This window comes from Thalassophryne amazonica, chromosome 15, assembly GCF_902500255.1.
Source record: "Thalassophryne amazonica chromosome 15, fThaAma1.1, whole genome shotgun sequence".
NCBI lineage: Eukaryota > Metazoa > Chordata > Actinopteri > Batrachoidiformes > Batrachoididae > Thalassophryne > Thalassophryne amazonica.
The window spans coordinates 69,973,285-69,999,285 of NC_047117.1; the positions used below are offsets into that span (position 1 = coordinate 69,973,285).

The 26,001-nt window shown below is 39.4% G+C and overlaps 1 protein-coding gene and 1 long non-coding RNA gene across 4 annotated transcripts; one reads left to right on the top strand and one right to left on the bottom strand.

The window, feature by feature from the left end:
- Window positions 1–139: 139 nt before the first annotated feature.
- On the bottom strand, window positions 140–9,158 carry LOC117525610. 2 transcript variants are annotated; one of them, XR_004565101.1, is made up of 3 exons: window positions 9,102–9,158; window positions 2,987–3,238; window positions 140–2,262 (listed from the first exon to the last, which is right to left on the bottom strand). It is a non-coding gene; the product is annotated as an uncharacterized LOC117525610 (long non-coding RNA). The 2 variants fall into 2 exon arrangements; XR_004565102.1 differs by lacking the exon at window positions 9,102–9,158 and adding an exon at window positions 8,891–9,095.
- On the top strand, window positions 8,471–25,430 carry hgsnat (heparan-alpha-glucosaminide N-acetyltransferase). 2 transcript variants are annotated; one of them, XM_034187505.1, is made up of 18 exons: window positions 8,471–8,874; window positions 12,659–12,774; window positions 12,866–13,002; window positions 13,239–13,357; window positions 13,513–13,582; window positions 13,765–13,837; window positions 16,843–16,946; window positions 17,058–17,134; window positions 17,316–17,346; window positions 17,867–18,027; window positions 18,874–18,979; window positions 19,141–19,272; window positions 19,391–19,517; window positions 19,827–19,913; window positions 20,065–20,142; window positions 20,284–20,354; window positions 21,241–21,353; window positions 23,390–25,430. In XM_034187505.1, exons 1-18 carry the CDS (start codon window positions 8,700–8,702, stop codon window positions 23,569–23,571), a joined length of 1,959 nt encoding a protein of 652 aa, XP_034043396.1. In that variant the 5' UTR covers window positions 8,471–8,699; the 3' UTR covers window positions 23,572–25,430. The 2 variants fall into 2 exon arrangements, with proteins under 2 accessions (XP_034043396.1, XP_034043397.1); XM_034187506.1 differs by having other exon boundaries at window positions 8,474–8,874; window positions 18,874–18,980; window positions 19,151–19,272.
- The last annotated feature ends 571 nt before the right edge of the window (window positions 25,431–26,001 follow it).

Here is a 26,001-nt window from a genome sequence, read left to right on the forward strand (position 1 = left end):
AGAAAAGCACTCGGACTCGCTCTGAGAGAAATAAAGAATCGGGCATGTCCAAGTCTTTATTTATTCATTTGCCTGTGTGCACCACCCCACCAAAATAGTCCTGAAATAATATACATGAAACAGTCAAGATTGCTTGAAGTGCAGAGCTTCAGCTTTAATTCAAAGGGTTAAAAATATCCCATTAACAACTTAGAAATTGTTCAAACTTTTATGCAGTCCCTCCATTTTCAGAAATAAGTGATTGAACAAAGTGTTATTTTCATTACAAATCACTTTTACAACCATATTTCTTCTGAGAAATTGAGATGGATACATGAACATTTCCAACTCACTGACTATGTGTTACATTTATATAAACAAACACTGAGTGACTGACAAAGAGGCAAGTGAGGGAAGACAACATGATAATTATGATGGAGTTCTAGGCTTTTGTGGCTATGATTAGACAAACTGTGGACAGTGTAACTTCTGTCTGTTGCATCAGTGGTCAGAGCTTAATGGTGGAGTGGGGCACTGAAGGATTTTCATTCAAGAAAACATAAAATGTGGCGATGAGCCTCAAAACACTCCTTTGATCCTGAACAAGGGACAAATCTTGACTTTGATCCTTGACCTTTCCTCTCCATTCCTTTGATTTTGGTTTCAGGATCAAAGTCAGATAAACAGTAATGAGAACATAACTTCATTAGCAAGGTTCAAACATTGGTGATTAGGGTCAAAGACCAGCAAAAAAGATGAGTAATAAGGATTGTCCAGCACAATATGGAACTGCCGTGGGTGCTGGATGGCAGCCACCCACGCTGCCAACTGTTCAAATGCTTAGATCCTTGATAGGTCATCCACTGTACGGCAGCATCCAGGTACAAACCCGAGGCACCTCATGCATGTAGGTACCTCAAACGTCCTCTCTCTTGGCCTCCCATTGAGTTACATGATTGTGTTCCATGTAGTCTGTAAATTTTAAAAATTCAGAAATTGGTTCTGGATCATATTGGAATATTGCTGCAGCCCAACACTTCCAGAAATGCACAAAGCCATATTCCAGAACTGGAACTATTGCTCAAATTTAGTAGCTTTATGCATTTCAGACTAATTAAACCCTGAACTACTTTATCCTAATCCTAACCCTAAACACTTTAATATACAGTAACATGCGAAGTTGGTGAACAGCAGCTCAGACATGAGGCTTGGAGCCTTGCTCCAACACCAAAAACACATGGTGTTTTTAGAAATGTGGTCAATTTTGTATGTGGAAAAAATAAATAAATAAATAAAAATAAAATAATAATAATTAGAATAATAATCCAAATTTTTACCAGTGTGCATATGGCATGGTCCATACAAGTGGAATGTTGCCTCCACCTGCACATCAACCGAGTTCAGGGCTTATAAACACAGGAGTATTGAAGTATGCTTTCTACTACTAGTAATCTGAAAGGCATTCAAATACTTTAAACTGGTTTAATATAACTGGTTAACTTTGTGATGATTTTGAATGGCTGTCAAAACTCAGCTGAGTGTCTGGGTTGCTGGTTGAACAAAACAAGTAATCAGGGGTGAATAGCTTCAGGTGAAGAGGTGGAGAGCAGGTTTCAAAAATAACTCCCCTGTTCATTTGATTTGAACCCTGTTCAGACAAAGCACTGCATCCAGGGAAGCAATATCATTAAGAGATAGGACCATAATTCATTCACATTAAACTTGACTTTGTTTCCACACACAGAAAGGGTAAACTCAGTACAGACAAATGCCCTAGTTTTTGCGATACTGAATATACAAATCTGGTACAGGGGTAATCTCAGTACGTAACACCTGATATTTAGCTGGAAGGGGTGGGGCTGGGTGCCTTTGTTTGAGCAAGACTTGTCATCTCATCCAACACCTTTAACGAGATGGCGGTGTGAGTGGCTGGATGAGCCAATGACTGTGTCCACTCTTGTGTTCTTCTCCTCAGAGGGCTGCTTCTTTTCCACATTCTTGTAGCAGTTGAGGCGGCAGTTGTACAAACAGTCATTCTTTTTGTACCACTTACCAATGTCTTCTTCCTGTTCCTTGGTGAAAAAGTACCATGCTGTGCTCTTCCACTTTCTGACGGCCTCAGTCCCGCTTTGGCTCATGAAGGGCTCCAGACTGTCTGTGTCTGGTTCTCCACTTGGTCCCAGACCCTCCTGGCTCTTTGATTTCTTCGACTTCGTGCCCATCTTCTTTTATTTATTTTTTTTTGCTTTCTGTTTCTCTTGTGTTGTTGATGTTTGCAAGGACCTGAAATAATTACATGTAATTCAGTTTTATCAATTCCTTCTGAACACGTCAGCACAAAGTGCTACACCAGCTGTCACATACAGCACAGCTTACAAATTACTGCTCAGTACCAGAAACTGATGAACACATGACCAGCAGCTTCACTTGTCATTGAGGCCACTACCCCCCCCCCCCCCCCAAAAAAAAAAAGTTCCAATCAGGCCTATGGCACTGTACAACACTGTCATAGAATTGTGAGATGTTCTTCAGTGTAAATATACTGCCACAAAATGTAGCTGTTGCTGTGGCTCTGTTGTCAACAATCTGGTCAATCTGGAACAATTGTAATCTTCTTCAATGATATCAGCAACATCCGATTGGTTGTCGGTGATCTGCATCTGGTAAATGACAAAATGAAAATGCTGTCTCATGGACAAGCTATATAGTGATCAATGTTTAAAGGAAAAGATCTACAGAAAGTATTTTAAAAGTGTTGGCTATAGTTCTACCCATGCATGCCTTTGGCTGCTTTTCATAAGAACATCCAAGATGGCTAATATGTACGTGCAGTTCTCTTGAACGATCCAGACTGCTTAAAGTGAGTTTCTGTCAACCATAAATTTCCCGTGTAATCTCATGAGTCATGAGTTGTGACAGCATATGGCATAAATAAAATTTCAAATATCAGATTGTGTGTCTTATGATAGCATGACTTTATTTAGTACTGTGCATAGTCATAACATACCTCTGTTGCAGCCCTGGGGTGCTGTCCAAACATCAGGAAAAACGGGGTGTACTTTGTTGTAGCCTGTTTCTGGATGGAGTAGGCAACTTCATGAAGGAACTGGTCCCAGTCATCCTGTCTGTCATTCACAAGTTTGGCCAAGCGCAATTTCAGGGTCTGACTGGTTCTTTCGTTCAGTCCATTGGTCTGTGGATAGTAGGCATCGGTGACTACTGCTACCGGTGAATACTGCTCACAGACAGCATTGTTGACCTGAAGTATAATTAAATGTTAAGTTAGAATATTTGTAAATTATACTGCACTATCAGATATCATCTGTGATTTACAGTACACATTTTGCTAAATTCAAATCTGCCAAAATGACAGTGAACTTATAATAATTAAAAAGCCTCATAAAATTTTAACTGACATACTGTGCTTGTCATGACATACATGTACATATATACATATGTGCATGAATGTAGTGGAAGTCCACTTAATGCATCCTGCATTGAGGAATGCAGATTTAAGATATGGGTAGGTTGGGTAGGATTACTTTGAAAGAATACATGTGGATTACCTGTATGTATGTACATACATTTGGATTACTTGTAATCTGATTACTTTTGGATTACATTTCAAAGTAATCCTACCCAACCTTGTGAATAATATCAAATCATTAATAAGGCACTGTGGGTGTGGCATTATTAGTATAGCAGAGTCGTCCTCTACCTGAGCACAGCAAATGCAAATGATGGTACCTTGGCATATACAGATGTGGTGAAATTGATGTATGAATGTCGACATATAGACCCCAGATAGCATGTTGACATTTGGTCAGCATACGACCGACATCAGAACTGACATCAGTCTGATGCAGACATGGGGTCAAATCCATTTGTTCAAGTCCAATTTATATCAATTCCTTTTTAGCTTATCTTGACGAAGTTGCCAGTTTAAGAAGTTACGAATGAGATTTTCTTAATGAACATTCAACAAACAGTAGGTCCTTGCTGCAATCATTTAGGCCATCAGACATGACATGACACAACCTAAAACAACTATCATCACCATTCATGGGGAAGTTGATAAGTCTAGGATATGAGTATTCACAGTCCAGCCTCACGTTTATTTCAGTGCCCTCGTCAAGAAAAGCGCCCAATTTTCGTGACACGAGTTTTAAAATTTTGCTATTTATAATCCTCCCCTTTTCATAACTCTAACTATAACCATAGAGTAAGTGTCCCTAACCTTAGCCATAACCCCCATCACCACATTTCGTGCCCCTGTCACAAAAAGCGCCCCATTTTCATGGCCCTGTTACAAACCAATAGCAACCAATTCATGTACTTTTTGGAATGCTGCCACAAACTGCAGTGAGACTGGTTTGGTATTCAACTACTAGACTGAGATGTTTTGTGGAATTACCTGATTGTGACTAATTTGGATGTTTAGGGAAGGGGTGGGGGAGGGAATATTAGGCATATTAATATAATGACGGCTAAAAAAAACACTTGAATATCAAAACAAGTTTTTATCTTTTTAAAAAAAAAATGCATTTGCTACACTACAGTATGAATAAAATATGAGTAAATGGGAACTGAAGTACTATATGTAATTTCTTGTTTTTCCACTCTCGATCCAAAACTACTAAAACATTGATAAAAAAAAAAAGTCGGTCAATATGGCATGTTAATGTAGCAACAAAATAACATAAAACAATGCATGGAATAGTTTTGACTGTGTTGAAGGCTTGGTTTCCAAACTAAAGGTCAAACAAGATCAACATCCATTGGATTCGATGTCATGTGACATATGTTACCCTGTAACATGACAACTAAGCATGACACATGGTGCAAACTATTCCTTTTTAAAACCCTATTAACTCAACTAATAATTTGTAGCACTTTTTACCAAAATGATAGCAACTTTGACTTTTGACCCCTGTACAAACTGAAATTCACCATTGTCACCAGTCTTGCTGTTTCTACCCCATATAACTCTATAACATTCAGTCACAGATAGACCAAACTATACCTTTTTGGAATCTTTGTGATCAGACAAATAATGTGGTATAGTTTTCAATATGATTGGAGCTTTTTAAAATTTTGACCCCTGTGTAATTCTTCAATTTTTTTTTTATTCTGTTTATTTGATAGGGACAGAACAAAAAGTATTGCTACAATAACCAATGCCATGTTCATAGGTCATATAGCTAATAGCTAATTCGCAGACCTGGTCCCTAGAACATAAAAAGGACACTTACACAATCATAAACAACACATGATAGTAGCAATATCACAATACAATAAAACACTATAAAATATGGCTAATGTCTACAGATTTGATTTAAGTTAAGCCATTGTCTTATTTTATGCTTAAAATCATTCAGGTCTATAAGAAATTTCAGTTCGGCAGGTATGGTGTTCCAGATCTGTGGACCTTTAACTGCAAACGCATTCTGACCAAAAGTTGTTTTGACCCCTACCTGGCTGCCTATCGAAAATTTAGGGGGCTAACGTGCTTTTACAAAAGAGTAATGTCTGAGGACTATGTGTACCACTTTTGGTGCTTGTTTCCAGAAATGAACGATTGCCGCACTTATCTGCTCCATTATAGCAGATTAATCATTTTTCTCAGTTTGGCTGTTGAAAACACCTCTAATCGCTTCCAGAATCACAAAGGACCGTTTCAGCAGGAGCTTTTTTTCTCTCTCTCTCCTTCCTGTGCTTCATGAGGTGGAGAATGCATTTGGAACAGTCTAAAAGGTAATTATTTGTAATGTTTATATTGTAATGGCTTGGTAAAACAGTGATGTCTAGTGGTTAAGTGTTGGGCTTGAGACCAGAGGATCCTCGGTTCAAATCCCAGCCTGACTGGAAAATCACTAAGTGCCCTTAGGCAATTTCCTTAATCCCCTAGTTGCTCCCGGTGTGTAGTGAGCACCTTGTATGGCAGCATTGGGGTGAATGTGAGGCATTATTGTAAAGTGCTTTGAACATCTGATGCAGATGGCAAAGCGCTATATAAATGCAGTCCATTTTTACCATTTACTTTTAAATCATTTTACTTTGAACTTTTGCCATCAATAGTACCATTCAAGCATGAAGGCTACTTAAAATAAACCTCCCTCCTCTGTGTCACAAATGAAGAAACAATCAAATTAACAGAAAAAACCCCCCCCCCAAAAAAACCCACCCTTCAGAACAAAGTGAAATCAGGACTGGAAATATTTAATTAATTTTACACTTGGCTTTACACACTCTAGTGTTTTTGTTTTGTTTTTTTTTTTTGGGGGGGGGGGTAACTTGATTTTTCAGAACAAATCATTTTGACTTATTTGAATCATCCCAGACGTGATGTGTCGAAGTCATGGAAATAGAGACTGGAATGGACGTCACATGGAGAGAGACCTTGAGCCAGTTAAACAGAAGCGAAATGAGGGGGAAAAGGCAGCCAGTGCTTCACCATCAACTGCACCAACTACAAAAACAAATTCTCCAATACTAAAATGAACTGTACAAGAGCCTTAATGTAATTATGTGAAACAAATGTCTATTTTAAAGTCGTTATGTTGCATTTTAATATCAATATACTAAGACTATAACTCAACGCCTAAGTTCTTTTCATTAAGCTGCGTTCACATGCATACAGATATGGAAACAAAAATTAAATATATTTATGTCTATATATACTTGCAGTTGTTGTTTAATATATGTACATGGTAGTCACAGGCGGAATTTAATTTTTAACAGTGAGGTTGGAGGGGATGGAGGAGGTACTTTTTTACCCTGACTGAGGGTCAAAAGTCATAAATTCTGAATGGCTTTATATTGACTTGTAATAAAATGTTAGTAAAAATCATATATATGTTGTCATTAAAAGACTAGCAATAATATTACAGTGGAAAAAGCAGCAAGGTAAATTAGCACAATGGCAAGGCATGCTTCAGATTTATATTTTAATACATAAGGATTTTTTTTTTATCCAGGCATGTGTGGGTTCGTTAGAGCTTTTAATCAGCTTGAATACAACTTACAAGGCCTCATTTATAAAAATCCATCAAGAATTATGACGACAGGAAAAAAAAATCACAGTAAATGAACAGAATGGCATATTTTTCCCCAAATTTCCACACTTTACATAAAACATTTTTTTTTCTACCCTGACATGTATGGGTTCATTAGAAAGAGCAATTAAAGGGTTTTAAACAAGCCTACTTTTATTAATATCTGTTAACAAATAGCAACAATAGAAAGAGAAAAGCAGCACAGTTTGTCATAATTTCCCCAAATTTCTGCATTTTACATAGAAGTTTTTTTTTCACCCACACATGCATAGGTTCATTGGAAAGAGCTTTCAAATGGCTTTAAAACAAGCCTACATTTATTAAAATCTGTTAAGAAATAGCGACGCTAGTGCAAAAAAAGCGGTCAGTTTATTATTGATGGTCTGCACATCTCCACCCTTAGTGATGGCGTCTTCCTGTCCTGAGCGACGCTAATAGATTGAGGCACGCACATCCATTCCAGTCTATATTTCCATGGTCGAAGCTTGTGTCGAAGTAGATTTATCAGCCATATCAGCTTGACACTCTGGTTGGCTGGAGTTAGATTTTCCATTCTTGAACAATCTATAAGATTGCACTGAAATTATACCAGTGTCAAAACACAGAAGGTATACGCTTAGATCTCAAATCCAAACAAACTGATATCAATGAGAAATACAGTGAGTAACAGCTGATCATAAAAAGGGGAGCAGCCAGAACAGCCTCGGAGCGCTCAGACTGAGACACCGTCCGGATGTTTATATAGAGGGTTTTCAATCACGTGACCGATTTGCTGCAGGACAGGTGCCGTCTCCATTCTGGATTACAAGGAGGCTGGCGCGTGATAGAAAAATGGAGAGAATGTCCGGTTATTACGATGCTTTAAATCCTCGAGATGAAGCTATTTATCGTGATAGATGTGTAGCAGTTGGTTTAGTGGATCCGTATCTTGTACCAGATAGTGAATTTAGTGGTGATGTACAAACTGTCCGACAAAGTCACACTGCAATATTGTGAACTAGGAAGTTGCTGACCAGGTCAGCCTCACCGGCTTCCTCCAGAGCATCACAGTGGAGCTCTGAAAGTGGAGGTCGTCTTGAAGTCCTGAGCGATTTCTCTCACCAGGCGCTGGAAGGGCAGCTTGCGGATCAGCAGCTCAGTGCTCGAGGACCACAATGTAAATAAGCATCCGTATTGGAAGTGTTCTTGAGTTATCCTCGGCAGTATTTTTATGTATTCTTATATAATTTTATTGCCGAATAAAATAAAATTCTGGTACCAGTGGATTTCTGGTAGTGGTGGATCTCTCTTAGCGCCACGGTGCCGTGAGGCTTCTTCACACCGACTTAAAGCTTCTGCAATTGTTCGCCAAATGCACGTAGCGTATCACAGCGGCCACCGCGTCATAATCCAGAATGGCCGCCGGACACGTGACCGATACGTCACATGAAAACCCTCTATACCGACACACGCATGCGCACTCGTACATGGGATCGCTCAGACTGACACGTCTGTCTGTTGTATGAAAACTAATTATCACGTAAAATAACTGATGAACTCATACATTACAGTAATGTTGTAAAGTCATCGGTGTGTCCACGTGTATTTTACAGCCTGAATCACGTGGACACAGGTACCGTCAAAGTATTTTGACCCTTCTCGCTCCCTGTACGATTTTTTAAAAAAATGACAAGAAGGAAACGAGTGAAAACTCGAAAAGATTCACTTTCGGTTACCGGTGAAAAACAAAAACAGACAAGTCAGGATATAAAGTTACAACCGACGGAACATGAAATGTTTTCTTTTGCAGTCACTGTTTTAACTGTAGCCATCTGCGTGGCACCACTGACGGCTGAAACATGTAAGTATTTGCTTACGGCAACAGAAAACAGTAGAACACCAGCTAAGCTAGTTAGCTGCCAAGCTAAACTAGCTTAGGTCGAGATGAGATGAGTTCCCCGTCGACTTGAGCTCCCAATCGCGTTACAAACGGCATTTTGTTAAAACGATACATTTTGTAGCTAAACTCGACGTGTGAGGCGTTAAAGCGCATGGGCAATAACAGTGTGTGTATATGCAAATCTTTACTTTTCAGAATTGTGAGATGCGCAGTTGTGCGGTAGAGCGGAAGCTAAACTCGATTTGGGAAGGTGAAAGAGAAGTACGCATGCGCAGTTGCGCTGTGGAGTTCCCCTCGACGGTAACGCATCGCCAGGAAGCTTTTTGTTTGTTGTTCTTTCACGCGAACAGCGTTATAACCAAAGGAAGAACGCGTCAACCGAGCTCAGACTCGCCGCCGCAGTGTTTCGCTAAATATTTGCTAACACGTATGTTAGTTAGCTCGTCGGGTTAGCGCAGAAGTGAACGCAGAAGCCGCAAACGTTTGAACTTCCCTCCAAGGAGGTCATTTTGCGGATTAATTTAGCATGTGATCTGACCAGGGGGCTCTGCAGCTCTCACATGCTCTCCTCTTCCCGTTAGCTCGCTGCAGCTAAACAAAGCTGGCTGGTTATCCATCTTACACATTTATTATTACTATGGAATAACGCTGCATTGCGATATCTGAGGTATGCTGGAACCAAAGCAAATGTTGTCTTTATTTGCTTGATGTTTGTGTCATCAAGGCAGCTGCGATTATTTTATCTATGTCCCCTGGGTCTCAGTGCTTGCATGGACTGGGTGCTCGATAGATTTTTTGCAAACCATCTGATTATAAGCGAGGAAAGGTTCAACAGCCTTGATTATCCATACCATGCATATGTTGTGATCTTTGCTAAATCTATGGATGCCTTGAATGCAGCAGTTCATAGTGAGGTCATCCCACTGCGATCTCGCCCCACGTAAAGTCACCCCACTCCAGATGAAGTCACCCCAGTCTATTTCAATTCTGATATGTTCATGTAATAAATTATTTATGCACACCAGTGGCATAATACACTGTTCTTACTCAAGTTTGCAGGTAAAAAGCCCATTGATGGGAGAAGCAGGGAGCACTGCCCACCCAGTTCTATGCATCACACTGGCAGGTCCCTAAGTTTAACCCTCTGGGGCCGACGCCGTCATATACAATGGCTAAGACCAAGCTTTACTAAATTATAAATAACTTTTTAATGATATGAGATAGAAATGTACTTTATTTTTTGCTGAAAAGGTAACTCCGCAGACCTTTGAGCCAGCCATCGGCCATCTCATAGAAGCTGTGTGATGACGTGCGCAATGTGAGTGTCCAATCGGAATTGGTTTTCCATGCTTTTCCAAAATCCAATCGTAAGGCAGATTTACCTCACGTGAAAAGCCAAAGATCGTTTTCAGGAGTGATGTGTTACTAGTTGGCCCATTTGAATAGCCCCCTGGGTGCTATGTATGTACTCCAATGAATACATACTATTAGTACATACTCAGTGCGCCCTGCGCCATTACGCACAGTGAAAGTGAGAGCACACGGAGCAGACAGAGAGCTGGATAACTCTGTTGCTTTCTCTGCGTAAAGCACTGTTTACCATATCAAAATAACAAAAAGCATAGACCATTTTGTATATATTGTTCAAAATGTGCATTTGTGTTTATTGTTTGAAGCTTTTTGTTGTACAGTCTTTCACACAAGACCTCAAATTACCTTTATAAAGTGTCAAAACAGTTGTTTATTATAGTTTGCTGTGTTTTGAATAAATGTGTGGAAAAATTTTTTCACTTTATTTTTCCTTGCCTATTTTTGATTGTAAACCTTTATTATACTTATAAAAGACAACAAAAACATATATATTCTGAAAGCACAGATTGTCCTGAAAAAAAGAGACGTAAAACTTGATTGTGGGATGCAGGGAGAGCTGTTAACAGCAGTAATAAAACATTTATGCCAGGCGAGTGAACTGTCCAAAAAAATGCCCTCGGACCCCAGAGGGTTAAACTAGTCATAATTATTTTAAAAAAACATGGATAGCTGGAGTGCGGTGACTTCACCTGGGGTGAGTTTGCAGGGGGGTGACTTCACTCACTACCGATTGCAGCACTTCAGAAAGGTTCATAGTGAAGTCACCCCACTGTGAAGTCGCCCCAGGTGAAGTCACACTAGTCCAGGTGAAGTCACCCCACTCCAGCTGAAGTCACCCCACTCTAGTAACACGGTATTTAAATGATGATATTTTCATGTAATAAATTATACACACCAGTGGCATAATACACTGTTCTTACTCAAGGTTTGCTAGTGAGATGATGTTTTAAGTTCGGGGAATGTAATTGTCAGGTAAAAAGCCCAGAGATGGGAGAAGCAGGGAGCACTGCCTAGTTCTGTATATCACACTGGCAGATCCCTAACTTTAAACTGGTCATTCTTAATTATTAAAAAAAAATAAGCATTGATAGTTGGATTGGGGTGACTTCACCTGTGGTGAGTTCGCAGTGGGGTGACTTCAGAAGCTGAGCGAAGAGTCTGAGTCTCTGTGTTTGTGCTCATCATGGATATTCCATGACTCACCACCAAATGTGTATCTATATGTGGTGAAAACATTAAACTTGGTGAGGCAGTCACTTATCTCAGCAGTGACACTACTGCCTGTGGTTCCCCGGCCTTTGAAAATAAGAGATACTTGGGAAGGGATTGAGCCATAAAGTCCCTCTGGACAGAGGTGTTTGGTGATACTAACTGGCCCGTAGGTACCTTTGCAGAAGAATGAAGGTTAAGGTCTTTTGGGGTCCCTTGGCTTCCTGTCTTACATATCGTTAAGAGACTTGGGTGGTAATCACTGACCTAAGATAATATCTTTGCTACAAAATAAGGATTCTTGGGGACAGTTGGAATAACTTTGTTAGTTACTTAGGAGACTTAGTAGGTGTGGTGGCCAAGTGATTAGTGCACTTGGTTTCAGTGCGGAAGGTTCCCGGTTCAAACCTCACACCTGCCACATGGCGAAATTGCATCAGGAAGGGCATCCCATGTAAAACTATGCCAATTCAACATGCAGCTCCACCTCAGATTTGCTGTGGCGACCCCGAGTGCAAACAAGGGAGCAGCTAAAGGGACTTACGAGTTACTTAAGGAGACTCAATTGAGGCATACTGCTTCCATTGTGAGGTTATGTCCACTATGATATTTTGGCACCTTTCTGTGGGAGTGATCCAGTACACAGCTGAGAACAACTGGAGATGGTGTAAGGTACACAGGTAAATGCCACTGAGTCTTTCAAATCCATTAGTTACAAATAGCTTATTGAACAAGCAAATTGTTGCACAGAAACAGCACGATAAGAAAAACCCCTTTTAAAAAGATGTAGTACCACAAGGTCTATACAAGATATACAATACCATTTTCTCATCAAGGTTAAAGCTCTAGCAGCCCAAATCATTCCGCCATTTCCTGACAATGAAAATCCACAGAGGGGGTGGACCACTCCTCACTCAAAGCCTGGTCACAGGCGAATGATGCAACCGACAAGCGTGGAAAAACTCACGCATGTGCATGAGGATTCACGCTTGTCTGACGCAATCACACATGATTCAAATCCATATGGTTTTTGAAAAAAATAATAAGGTCAGATACTTTTCTAATAGACCTCGTATTTCAGACAATTTGAAGACCTCTTGCAGTGATGCTGAACCAATGTACTGTTTTTTTGTTTTTGTTTATTTTTTATTTAAAAAAATTCCAGCTGGCCTCTCTCGTCATAAGTCCGCAGTCCTAAAGATGGATGAGGCCTTTCTAACTGTTAGAAATGAGCTGGACACCGACTTGGTGGTGTCCTGGGTTTCAGAACACTGCTACCAGGTAAGCTCACTCACATAAATCATTTGATTTTTGGTTCTGTAGGTGTGATGATGATGATGAACTGATTCACATTTGTTTTGTTGTGTGTCAGTGTTTGTACCAGCAGCTAGGTTTGGTGCCTGCTGCACCCAGTCCTGGCCAGCCAAGTTCACGAGAGTTAACTGTGAACACGCAGCATCAATTAACACTGCAGGTCAACACCTCTCAGAACAACTTGGAGCTTTGCAAGTAATTAGCCGCACTCACATCTTTACATACACCAGCACTGAGTCACAGCTGGTTTATATATCGAGAGATTAGTTATCTTATATATTAAACATACTTTTTCCATGGGACTTTCTACTCTTAAACCATCCCTAATAGGAATGGGAATATCAGTTGTTACTTGTTTATGTGTTAGTTCTGTGAAACATTGTAAAATGTGCTGCTTGTTGTTTTCTCAGTATATCTGTTTTCTTTTCCAGGGTTCTATTCCACTTTGGAGAACATGGGAACTACTCTTTGTGGGTGAAAAATCTGAACAACCACTCATTTGTCAACTGCACCGTAATAACTGATGGTGTCCCCGTCAACAGCTACATACGTCAGTGTTGTATACAGTTCAGTTTTAGTTCTGCAGCCCAAATTACTGAATACCTCGTATGAACTTGTTGAATCTCTACATGCTCGGATGTTATACATTCAACATCAATTTTTGCAAACCCTGTTCTTCGTTAACATGCCACTCTCTGCACACAGCACTGTTGGCAGCATTTCTTGTGTTCGCTGGGCTAGCCATCGTGTGTGCCATCGGAAGAGCATTATTATGGTAAACTTCATTTTATTTTCCTCTGTGCAGTAAAACTGTTGTGGATGAGCAGAATATTGCAGTCAAAGATGAGCACACTTTGCAAGTAGAATTAATAATAACTAATAGAAACACAATTGCAAAACAGAATCTTTCATTAAAGGATTCCTTAATAACTAACTGATTGTGTATCTTTTCTGCAGCTTCCATGTAGTGAAGGGATTCCTCTTCCGAATCAGTGGCTCCATCATGGAGACGGAGATGCTCATCAACTCTGTGAGTATTTTTGTGAGATGTTAATTTGCATTAAAAGGCTTGTCTGACTTCAAAATGTGGAACCATATTTAATGATGGTATATTCATTAAACTGAAATGAACAATAAGCCACATAGCCTATTGATGAGAGTCAGACCAACATATCAGTCTGTTGATATATTCAGCATGTCAAAGAAACTTCTGCCAATAAATGTCATTTGTTTACAGTGCCAAAGTTGCTGCTCATATTTGACCATAATCAACAGTAAAAAAAAAACATAATTTATTTGTTATTTTGAACAATTTGCATGGTCTGCTAATCATTTGTAACGCTTGTTTAATGTTTAATTTTGTATAGATAAACAGTTTGATTTGTGCTCCCCTCCCCCTGGCACACCACGTGTTGGGGGGCGACACGCGCACACGTGCGATACACATGCAGGCCACATGTGCGTTGCTTTTTGCAGTGCCACACTCGTGGGGACACTTATACGTACAAATTTCACATCCAGCTCAAAAGTGATTGTCTGCTCAGTGTTTTCGTGCTGACAGCGCAAATGGCCACATATTTTCTAAGTGTCAAGCAGGCGGTGTTGGATATTCATGTGTGTCACCTGGAATTTGGTCAACACCTTTCGCGAAAGGGATCGAATGGGCTGTCACAGGGCACACTCTGTCTTTCAGCCACTGATGTGCACAGATAATTGTAGCAGCAGGTGTACCAAGCTTTGGAGGCAGCTCAGATTTTTCATGAATGGCATGCAATTCCTCCTTTGTGCGCTAGTCAGCATCAGTTGTGTTATGTGTGAAGGGGCTGTAATCACGCTATCTGGGTTTGGTCATGTTTGATAACCAGATGAGCTCGCCACTCAGATTTTGAGCATGTAGAGTCAGGCTGCACATTTGGCTTATTGTCGTCATATACATCCCTTAACTTCACTGAGTACCACCAAATATTAAAATATAATTTACTTGTAGTTTGTTGTGCATTTATTGCAAAACTGGACTAAGAACTTTTTTATACAGTGCAACAATTTGGTGATAGTGTGTGTGTGTGTGTGTGTGTGTGTGTGTGTGTGTGTGTGTGTGTGTGTGTGTGTGTGTGTGTGTGTGTGTGTGTGTGTGTGTGTGTGTGTGTGTGTGTGTGTGTAAATAAAGCCTACATGGCGAAAAAGGTTGGTAAGTGAAACACTTTCAGAATACAAATTTAGGTTCCATTGAGAATTGAATTCTAATCACTGACAGACTTGAAATATGTGGCAGCAAATACTATGCATGTGTGGCAGTTTCAGAATGCAGACATTTCTGTAATAAGACCTGCACCATACCAAACTTCTGCTACTGTGAAAATCTTTAAGAACTGTGCAAAACATTTGCGCAGATCTGGAAGTATTCTCTATATTTCCAGACTTTTCATGCATTTCAGACAAATAAATCTCTTAACACTTACCCGAATGAGCTGAGACATCAGTTTAGAGCCTCTTTCTAAATCCAGAAACATGAAGCGCCCTTCTGGAAGTGGTGGTCAGTTTTGGCCATGCAAAATTTTCCTGGTTTGTTTACATCCCCATTCTGCACAGGGCAACACAGCCCCAGGCTTGATGTTTGTGAGTGTTCACAAAATAAAACATGCAAGTTGAACAAGATTTCTGATGTCTGCCAAGGATTGACGAGGACTCAAAATAAAAGATATGTGATTCACATCGTGACCCGGACTTTACCTGGATCCGGATTCCACAACACAATGCAATAATTGTATACTGATCCAGAATGGTCCGACTGATCAAGATGTTGCAATCTGATATTTAATTCACAAGCTGAAACAAAATAGTGTCTTCCTGATTTTCTTGGTTTTACATCATGATGTCATATCTGTGAAGTAGTTTTGACATACAAAGTGAAACCCTGATCCACAATCCAGATACAGTTCCCCTCCAAAATTTAATGGAGTCTTCCAAGGCCTAACACCAATGTGTGGTGAACAGTTGGTGAAAATCTGTTAAGTTTTGAAGTAATCCTCAAAATCCGACAAAATGAAGCATACAATTTCAAATCCTGATAGAGAATCCATATCCAGATCATCTCATAAAACAGTGGGGTCTTCCATGGCTCCTGGTGAGAATCTGTGAAGTACTTTTGACATAGTCCTTCAAAGCCTGTACAAAGTGAAATTTTGATCCAAAATCCGGATCCGGATCACCTGCAAAATTTAATGGAGTCTTCCATAGCCTAATATCCATCTGTGGTGAAAATTATGTCAAAATCTGAGCAGTAGTTTTGAAGTAATCCTTCAAAGCCCATATAAAGTGATCTAAAAATAATAAAAAATAAATAAATCTTGATCCAGGATCCAGATCACCTCCAAAATTCAGTGGAGAAAAATAATAAAAAATAAATAAATCTTGATCCAGGATCCAGATCACCTCTAAAATTCAGTGGAGTCTTCCATGGCCTAATATCTATCTGTGGTGCAAATTTGGTGAGAATCTGTTAAGTAGTTTTGACGTAGTCCTTCAAAGCATGTATAAAGTGAAATCTTGATCCAGAATTCAGATCCAGATCACCTCCAAAATATAATGGGGCCTTCTATGGCCTAATATTTATCTGTGGTGAAAATTTCATCAAAATCTGTGCAGTAGTTTTGATGCAGTCCTGCTAACAGTCAGACAAATACTAAATGCCGATGATTTTATTACATCCTTGGTGGATGTAATAAGCTTTCTCGGACAGGAACATATTTTTATTCACTTTTTATTTTGTTTTTTGAACATGTTATTAAAAAGAAACATAAATCAACTTGGATAATAGTTACGTCCAGAAACAACATTCAGAACTTAATTTTAGACATTTAACAGTATTGCACATCATGAATCTTTGATGCTTATGTTGAATCACATTTAATTAGCATAATTACAAACTTATGTTGACCTGTACTCTATTTCATTTTGATGTGGACTGTACTTGGCCCTTTAAATTAATCTGAAAGTGTTTTAGTTTTGATATCTATCTTACTTGCCATCCTCCAGGATCTCGGCTCCCCTGGCAGATCTGCTGAGCCAGTCACTGCTAACATCCTCCCTCCTCCATCCAGACTCAGCAAGAGGCTGCGATCCTTGGACACATTCAGAGGGTCAGCTCCTGCATCCCTAAAGCTCTGTTTCTGTTTTGTCAGAGGCAGGCAACGGCTGTTACTTCATGTGATCTATAATCTCTGAATGCTGCATTATCTGTTTCCTTTCAGCTTCTCCTTAATTATTATGGTGTTTGTGAACTATGGAGGAGGCCGGTACTGGTTCTTCAGGCACGAGAGCTGGAACGGTGAGCTTTTCCAAGTTTAATAAATCTCTTTTTTAACCATGAATCATTTTTATGTGTCCTCGTACGCTTGCACCATTGGCTATGTGCTCTTGCTTGGCGTCTTCAGTGTTGATTCCTTTTAGATGTCCTGACTTTGAGGATTCATGTTTAAGTCTGTCTGTCTTATTTGTGTCTTTTACAGGACTTACTGTTGCAGATCTGGTGTTCCCCTGGTAAGTAAAAAAAAAAAAACAAACCCTTTTCAATCTTGGTACTGCACAAAATGTAACCTTTCATCGAAGTGGAATTTACACTTGAAATAATGTTTTAAATTCATTTGCGTTCTCTATCCATTGCTTTTACATGCTTTCATCGTTGTTTTTTTAAACAAAATATCTGAAGAATTACGCCTTTGTTATGCAAAATAATTAATCTGAGATTTTTTTGTGAGGTGTCTTTTCTGTCACGCTATAAGGTCCTCATTGACCTTTTGTCAGTAACACAAAAACTACTTTATTTTAAAAAAAATGTAAAAATGATAAGTCATGTGAGTTATATTACTGATTGCCTATAAATGGAATGTGGTCTGTATCTGTGAGGTTGTGTTGCTTATGTGTGTTATTTTCATCTTATGTGTGTTATTTTCAAATGACCCCAGCAGCCCCCCACTTTATTTAGTTCAGTATAAGTCAGCTTTTGGTGGTTTTCCACTGCCTGCTGCTCGAGTTGTCCAATTTTTCGCTCTTTTCACAGGTTTGTGTTTATTATGGGGACATCCATTGCCCTGTCGTTCAACTCCCTGCTGTGTTCAGGCTCAACCCGCTGCTCACTGCTGAGGAAAGCCATTTGGAGGAGCGTGCAGCTCTTCATCATCGGCGTCTTTGTCATCAACCCAAACTACTGCCATGGACCATGTAAGTGTACAGAAGCTTCACACCAGATTTGTAGAGTAAGATTTGTGGCTGCAGAGCATCTTGATTTTGATTTCAGCACCTGTAGAGATTCAGCATGACACCTGTTTTTCACACTTATTTTGGAAAAATTGGGAAATGATCTGTCTGTAATCATAGTGGCATCATACTAGCGACAATAAATAACTAACAACTTTCATTGTAACTTCAATGTCTACGGTAGAGGGCACAGATATTAAAAATGTATATATTTTTAACCATGTCACCAATTGGAATTAAAAAAAAAAAAAGTCATGTGACTATGATCTGGTTCCAACAGGTCAGCTGTCTGGTCTTCACTTTTCTGAACGCTCCTGAACAAAACTCTCAAAAATGACCCACAGGACCTGTCCTGTAAAGATAATCTTAAAAGAAAAAGAAGAACCAGAAGAAGTTGACTCAGTTGTTGGTTCACATGTCAAATCCATTTATATTCATATATTTATATTTTTAAGTTTATATATTGTAATATGTTCAACTTGACATATGCTTTCAGGAAGGGGCTATCAGATGAGCAGCAGTAAACCCATTGGTTAAAAAAAAAAAAATCCTCCAAAAGAAAAAGGGAGGGGGAAAAAAAACAAAACAAGCTGATTAGCGCCTGTAAAATTACTTTCAAAAACAGAAATTACACATTTCTTGTTCTGGTTATACAACACACAGATCGAAATACACATTTGCAAATACTTATGCTACAGTAATGACCCCATACGCAACGCATCATTAATTATTGCAGCATGTTCTTCGAGAATGACATTGTGTGTTCTGCCCTACATGTGTTCTTGCTCTCCTTCCTTCTCCTCCCCCCAGTATCCTGGGACAGCCTGCGTATCCCGGGTGTATTGCAGCGCCTGGCCTGGTCATACCTGGTTGTAGCTTCTCTAGAACTCTTGGTTGCAAGAACCCACCTTGACACGGTCGGTGAACAGTTCAGTTTTACAGGTTTTCTTTAAATTTTCACTTTAATTGGTGAAGCATTTTGTTACAAGAAGCATCACAAAAAAAGACCAATTAATTCCAGTGCTCTGACTGTAAACCCAATTTGTATTGCTACCCCCTGTTACACGCCCCCATTATTATTTCCCAGGATGCTTGGTGGTCCTCTTTTCGTGATGTCTTGATGTACTGGCCTGCCTGGCTGTGTGTGCTTCTATTTGAGGTCTTTTGGCTGTACTTGACATTCCTGCTTCCTGTGCCGGGCTGCCCAGTGTGAGTCACAATAGGTAGTCTGTAGTTACATTTCCCATTCCTCACCTCATGTTTCACCCTTAACCTTGCTGTTGAGCCTTCTAATCTTACACTAATAACAATGATTTTCCACCACCAGCGGCTATCTGGGTCCTGGTGGGATTGGGGACAACGGCCTGTACACAAACTGCACCGGTGGAGCAGCTGGTTTAATTGATCGCTGGCTGCTGGGAGAAAACCACATCTACCAAAATCCATCCTCAAGGGTTTGTGTCCAGCTAGGAATACCAAAGATATTGTTGACACATTTATATTTTAGGTCATGAGTTATTTGTCTTCATCTTAAATATTGTTTGTCACGAACAAGCCCACCTTCAGTAGATTTTTACCTGCCAATCACAACCGTGTGATGAGCGTACATCACATAGATGCGTTTTATTTACAGAGTTGTACAATTAGTACAAATGTCTTGAATAAATTAAGGTTGTAAATAATATTTAAAATGTGGATTCCATTGTCGGTTGCCTTAAAACAATATTTTGTGCATCTTGTTGCTGTCAATGTTTTTAATTAAGGTGATTTATGCGACGCACATGCCGTATGACCCAGAAGGTGTTCTTGGCAGCATCAACTCAATTCTCATGGCTTTTCTTGGATTACAGGTTTGTAATGTGTACTCATTTGCCTTTCTGTATCTCTTTCATCACTTTTGGATGGAGTTACTGTTCTTATTACCAGAAGTTTAATCATAAAGCTCTCTATAAATGCTAGTGCAGATAACTGTGTAATTTGTTGCATTTGAACATTTTCCAGGCAGGAAAGATAATACTACACTACAGAGATCACCACTCTAGTATTATATCAAGGTTTCTCATGTGGGGCCTCATGTTGGTAAGCAGACTTATTAATTTACTTAATGTGTTGCTCTGTTTTTGTTTTTTGTTACCAGTGAATGAATATATTTGTATGCAGTTTAATTTAATATTTCAATACAAATATTTTGGCACATGGTGTTTCTGTTCTAAAACAAAGGGCATCCTGTCAGCTTTACTCACCAAGTGTTCCAGAGACCAGGGATTCATTCCTGTCAACAAGAACCTATGGTAAAACTTGTTTTTATGCATCTTAAAAGTAAGGCTGAATAACAATTGCTACTTTGTACAGCGAACCTAGTAGGCTTGCAAGGAAGATTATTTTCATAATCACTTAATGTACACATTACATCCTTGATTAATTGATTAGTTAATTGGGCCATAAAATGTCAGAACATGGTGAAAATCATTGATCATCATTTCCTAAAGCCCAAGATGATGTCCTTAAATATATTTACATCATAAAGATAATTACAGAAGAGTAAATAAATTAGGAAACAAACAAGAAAATATTCATATTTAAGTCACTGAAATCTGAGAATTAAGACAGAAAAAACCTCAGTGATTAGTTGATTATCAAAATAGACAACAATTAATGTAATAATTGATAAATGATTGATCGTTCAATTAATTGTTGAGGCTTTGTCAGCTGTTGACTGATGACTTCATAAAATTGATGATGCATTCAGAAATGATAATGCTTCTTAATTTATCATATTTCTAACATTTTAGCTAATGTGCTATTGCATGTGAGCTTATTTTCATTTTAGTAATCAACAGTTTCTTTGTGGTGTTGTTTGCTTTGATATATGTTGTATATTTTTTTCCGATTAGATGCTGTGATGAGGGAATGCTGATTATTCTGTGATGGTTAGAAGCACTTTATGTGCCAACTTTGCTGAGATGCTATTCTTAATATAATTATTAATAATTCACATAATTCTTGTACCATCTTTTATTCCTTTTTCTTCCATCGGTGTTACAGTCTTTGCCAGCAAATTCCCAAAACCTACAGCAAACCCATGTAACTGTGCTGGTTTCACCCTGAGAAACGCAGCCTGTATTTCCAGAAGACTATCTGTAATGATGCTACGTATTCTGCCCACTTGATTTGCAGGTCTTTGTCCTACGTGACAACACTGGCTTGCTTTGCCTTTGTGCTGCTTGTGCTGGTCTACTACACAGTAGATGTGAAGAAGTGGTGGACTGGAGCACCGTTCTACTACCCTGGTGAGCGTTGTTGTATGTCACCATCTCAGTTAATGGCTGTTTCGAGGAATGTCTGTTTTCTGCAGGCAGATTGATTCACTGACCTTCCCATGATACGCAATTCAACATTTCAGTTTGTGACTACAATAGCTGATAGAGCCTTTCAAGTTTTACATGTGGACCATGCAAATGTGGTATGTTTGTCCACAATTACCGTATTCGCCCATGAGACCACCCAGGGCTGATTATCAGTCAACCGCCTTTTTTTGAAGAAAGTTGGTTAAGCACCCAACTGAAATTAAATTAAAAGGAACACATTCAGTGAATAAGAAAAGGACAAAAATGGGCACCAGCAGGTGTTATTTGTGTTTTTTATTATTATTATTATTATTTTGTGATGAAATACCACGGGCGAATACAGTATAGCCATATTACAAACGAAGCTGCAGGAATCTGAAGTATTGTAGCTGAAGTCCTCCAAGCAGATTGAGAAGCTGTTCTGGCTTTGTAGATAATGTTTTTAATCAAACTGGAAGGTGGCTATTGCAACAACTACAGCAGTAATAAGTTGCTCTGTGTGACGGTCAAACTGGAGGTGGTTAGAAGGCAGTTAAGTGATGGTCTTGTGACCCTAGGGTCTTCTGCTCAAATCCTTGTGAGCCTGAAAAATAATAGCCCTTGGTCCTTAATCCCCCCATTTCTGCCAGTGTGCAGTTGAGCGTCTTGCATGGCAGCAGCCTGATACCTGTGAGTGTCAGAGAATGTGAGGCATCACTGTAAAGTGCTTTGGGCATGAACGCACTGTATAAATGCTGTTCATTTACCCTCTTGAGTCCCAGTTGCATGTCACTTAGTGACCGGAACAGCCTGACTTCACATCTAAAAATCAGCCACTGACCTGATCATAGCTCCGCAAGTACTCATAAAGCACAAGTATGAATTTTTTGCAATGCTTCTTTGCTGCCTATGTTGATCTTCCCAAAGGCGAATGATCTCTGGAAGATCCTGAAAATTCATAAGATGCTGAAAATTATTGTGGAAAAATTCACAAGATCTCCAATAATTTGTTGAACATTATGGCTTGCCTATACACAGGTACTGTGATTGCTATGCAGAGCTGGGGCAGACTTGCTGACTTCTCCCCAGTGAATTCTGGCATTTTTCAAGGGTGTGTTCTGGCTCCTACTCTGTGCAGTGCTTGCATGGACTGAGCGTTGGGTAGGGTTGTGGAAACCAGCTGCTTGGGTACCTTTGTTGGCAAGAAACGGTTTACTGACATTGACTTTGCAGATGATGCTGTGATGTTTGCAGACTCAATGGATACCCTGATTACAGCACTTGAGAAGCTGAGTGAGGAATTGGAGCATCTAGGTTTTGATTGTACTGGATGAAGCCTAAGATCCAGGCCTTCAGTGATGTCTTGGACTTCACCCATAAAAAGTGTATCTGTGTGCAATGAAAGTGTAGAACTTGTAGAGACCTTCACTTATCTTGGAGGTGAGGTTCATGTGTCTTGGTCCTTAGTTTTGGAGGTCCAGAGACACCAGGGGAGAGTTTATGGACACGTGCCATCACTCAGCAAAGGTGTCTGACAATGCTGATACCTTTGCAGGAGAATGATGGTCGAAGTCTTTGAGGTCTTGGTTCTTCCTGTGTTTTTGTATGGTTGTGAGACTTTGATACCAACCAGTGACCGAAGGCATTGACTGGATGTCCTTGGTGCCATGTCCCTTCATAGAATCATTGGGTACTGCTGGAATTACTTTGTGTCAGCTATGCAGTTACTTAGGGAGCTTCAGATGAGGAGTATCACTTGCACAGTGAAAGAACATCAGCTGTGAAATTTTGTCCATGTAGCACCCTTCTCTGGGCATGATCCAGCACTCAGGTACCACAGTGTTGAGGACTGCACATATGGCAGGAGGGCATGCTCCTAGATCTGATCTGACCTTACAAATCAGGCTTTTCACCAAATTTTCCACGTATTTGGTATTTTAAAGTATAATTCCTAGTCGGTCGTCCCTCACTTCATCCGTCTGTCTGCGTGCTTTCTCCAGGTATGAACTCCATCCTTGTGTATGTGGGCCATGAAATCTTTGAGGACTACTTCCCCTTCCGGTGGCACATGTCCAACAGCCAATCACACGCTGAACACCTCACCCAGAACCTCGTGGCTACTTCGTGTTGGGTCCTCATCTCATTCCTGCTCTACAGGAAAAAGATATTTTGGAAAATTTAGAAGTACTTCAGAAAAGAGGCACAAACTTCAGAACAATACATTCAGTCACAATACATTCGCAAAACTTACTGCAATACTTTATCAAAAATATGCTGGATATCTTTCAAAACTGTATGTGGTTTCTTCACGTCATACTGTACTTTAAAATGTTACAGGACTTTTTCCAAAGACAAGCATGTGGCTGCTGAAACATGTTGAAATGAACCAGTACAAACTGGCCCTAAATTTGCTGAGGAAGTTGAAATCCACAAAGATTGATGTTCCTCATCTGCTGTATGACTATAAACAGTGAGTGTCGTTCCTTATATTCATTAGCAAGTGCTTGTTAGACCAATGTTGGGAAAACCCTCATTGTTGTCTTAGTTATATCTAGATTGTGAAAATAAAAACAACCAGAACAATCATTTAGTTGAATGGAAAAGTGTGTCCAAACCTTTGACTGGTTCTGTATATACACAAACCAGTGTTGGCAAGATATTGCTTGTACAGCTACCAACAGAAAAGGCCAGATAATGAGGGCACACTAAAGAGAATATTGCATGCTGTGCTGCCACCTGCTGGTCTACTAAGAAATGTGCATCCATATCAAGTTAAGAATTTAATATTTAAATGCTGCACTCAACAAAAGGTTTAGATGTTCATTGGCATGTGCATTGCTTCTTTTAAGAATGTCTAATCTGATTTTGTTCAAACTTGGTTGGTACTTTGGGCCTGTAAGATGAAATAATGATTGGTCAGAGGTCATGGTCAAATTTTCCTCCCCATGATAATATATCATCCATCCACTTTCTATAGCTGATTACCCCAGTTGAGGGTCACAAGAAGGGGGTGCTATCCCAGCAGTCAGGGTGTGAGGCGGGGTACACCCTGGACAGGATGCCAGTGTATTGTAGGGCCAGATATAGACAACCACATTCACAAAAGTTTGCAATTCACCTAACGTGCATGTTTTTGGATGTGGGAGGAAGCCAGAGCACCTAGAAGGAACCGACACAAACAAAGGGAGAACATAAAAACTCTACACAGAGAGGCCCCAGGTGGGACTCAAATCAGCAACCTTCTTGCTCTGAGGCAACAGTGCTAACCACCAATCAACCGTGCCGTCCTGATAATATATCAGAAAATTATATTTTTTTTCTACAGAAATTATTTCCAATATTTTACCGTTGCTGAACCTGACTGTTAAAACCCCATGTATGGTAATATTATATACATTATACATAATACATGCCTGATACTTTGAAATATGGGTGTGGCTTCACTGTGCTCTCTGATCACATTTGGTCTCATATTTTGATAGTGTACCAGAATTACTTAAAACTGACACACTGCAAAGCAGGTCCAAAAATCTGTGTTAATTCACTTTTAAATGAACTTGTATGCAAATTGCTGCACCAAGTGTCCAGAGGACATGAAGGAATGCATGTCATATGACAGTGAAAGGACACATTTGAATATATTCTGCTTTAGATATGTTTCCTACAATGACTCATATGCCATAATATTTCTGTCAACACTTGATTAATTTTCTCACCACAGATGTTTGCTTTCTGGGAGTGCGTTTAATGTTTTCTGCTGAACACTGTTTATCTTAGGATACCGTGTGTTTCAACCATTGTGTAATTGGGACCTTTTTGACAATAGTATTTGTACTTGATGTGCCACATTTTGCACTTACTCCTGACATGATATGCACCTCTAATAGTATAGCACATGTTAGCCTATTGAATATTTGAATACTGCATTTTTTTTAAGACTGTCAATTTGGCGTATTGTCTTAATTGATAAATGCTTTGTTGAAATTGTATACACTTAAAATGGTTATGTAATAAAATTTGTTAAAAAAAATGTTCTGTGGTTGTATCATAATACTGTGCTGGAATGTTACAATTTATAGTTATTTTATCTGTCACCAGAAAACCTACTTTGAAATTTCCAATCATTCTTTTGTTAAATGTGTCTTTTGTTCTGTTTCATTAACAGGACAGTTTTCAAGATAAAAACTTAATTTAATACAGACAAATAATAATAAATTGCAATTTATTACTGCAAAAACATTGTAAAAGCCAGAATAAATACAGCTTGAATTATTTATAAATTGTAGAAGAGCAGCTGAAAAAAAAATATAATTTAAAGGATGATACTTATGATGATACTTATTTAGATCTATTGATTTTCTGTTTTGAGTGTAAGTGTGTGTTTAACAGGCTCGAACACATCCCTGTAACGTACAGATCTGTGTTGCTCAATGAGTCGTGGGAATCGGGTTACAATGTGGATACCTTGTGGGAAGAATTGTGAAAGTGATTCCTAATCTCGCGATATGATTGCTCCTTTTCCACTCATGTCTATTGTGAGAGTTTTGCCGCTCTCGCGCGGCTTTGTAACTTTCCCACGGCTGTTGTTTTGGCGTCTGCCCTCGTCTCCACT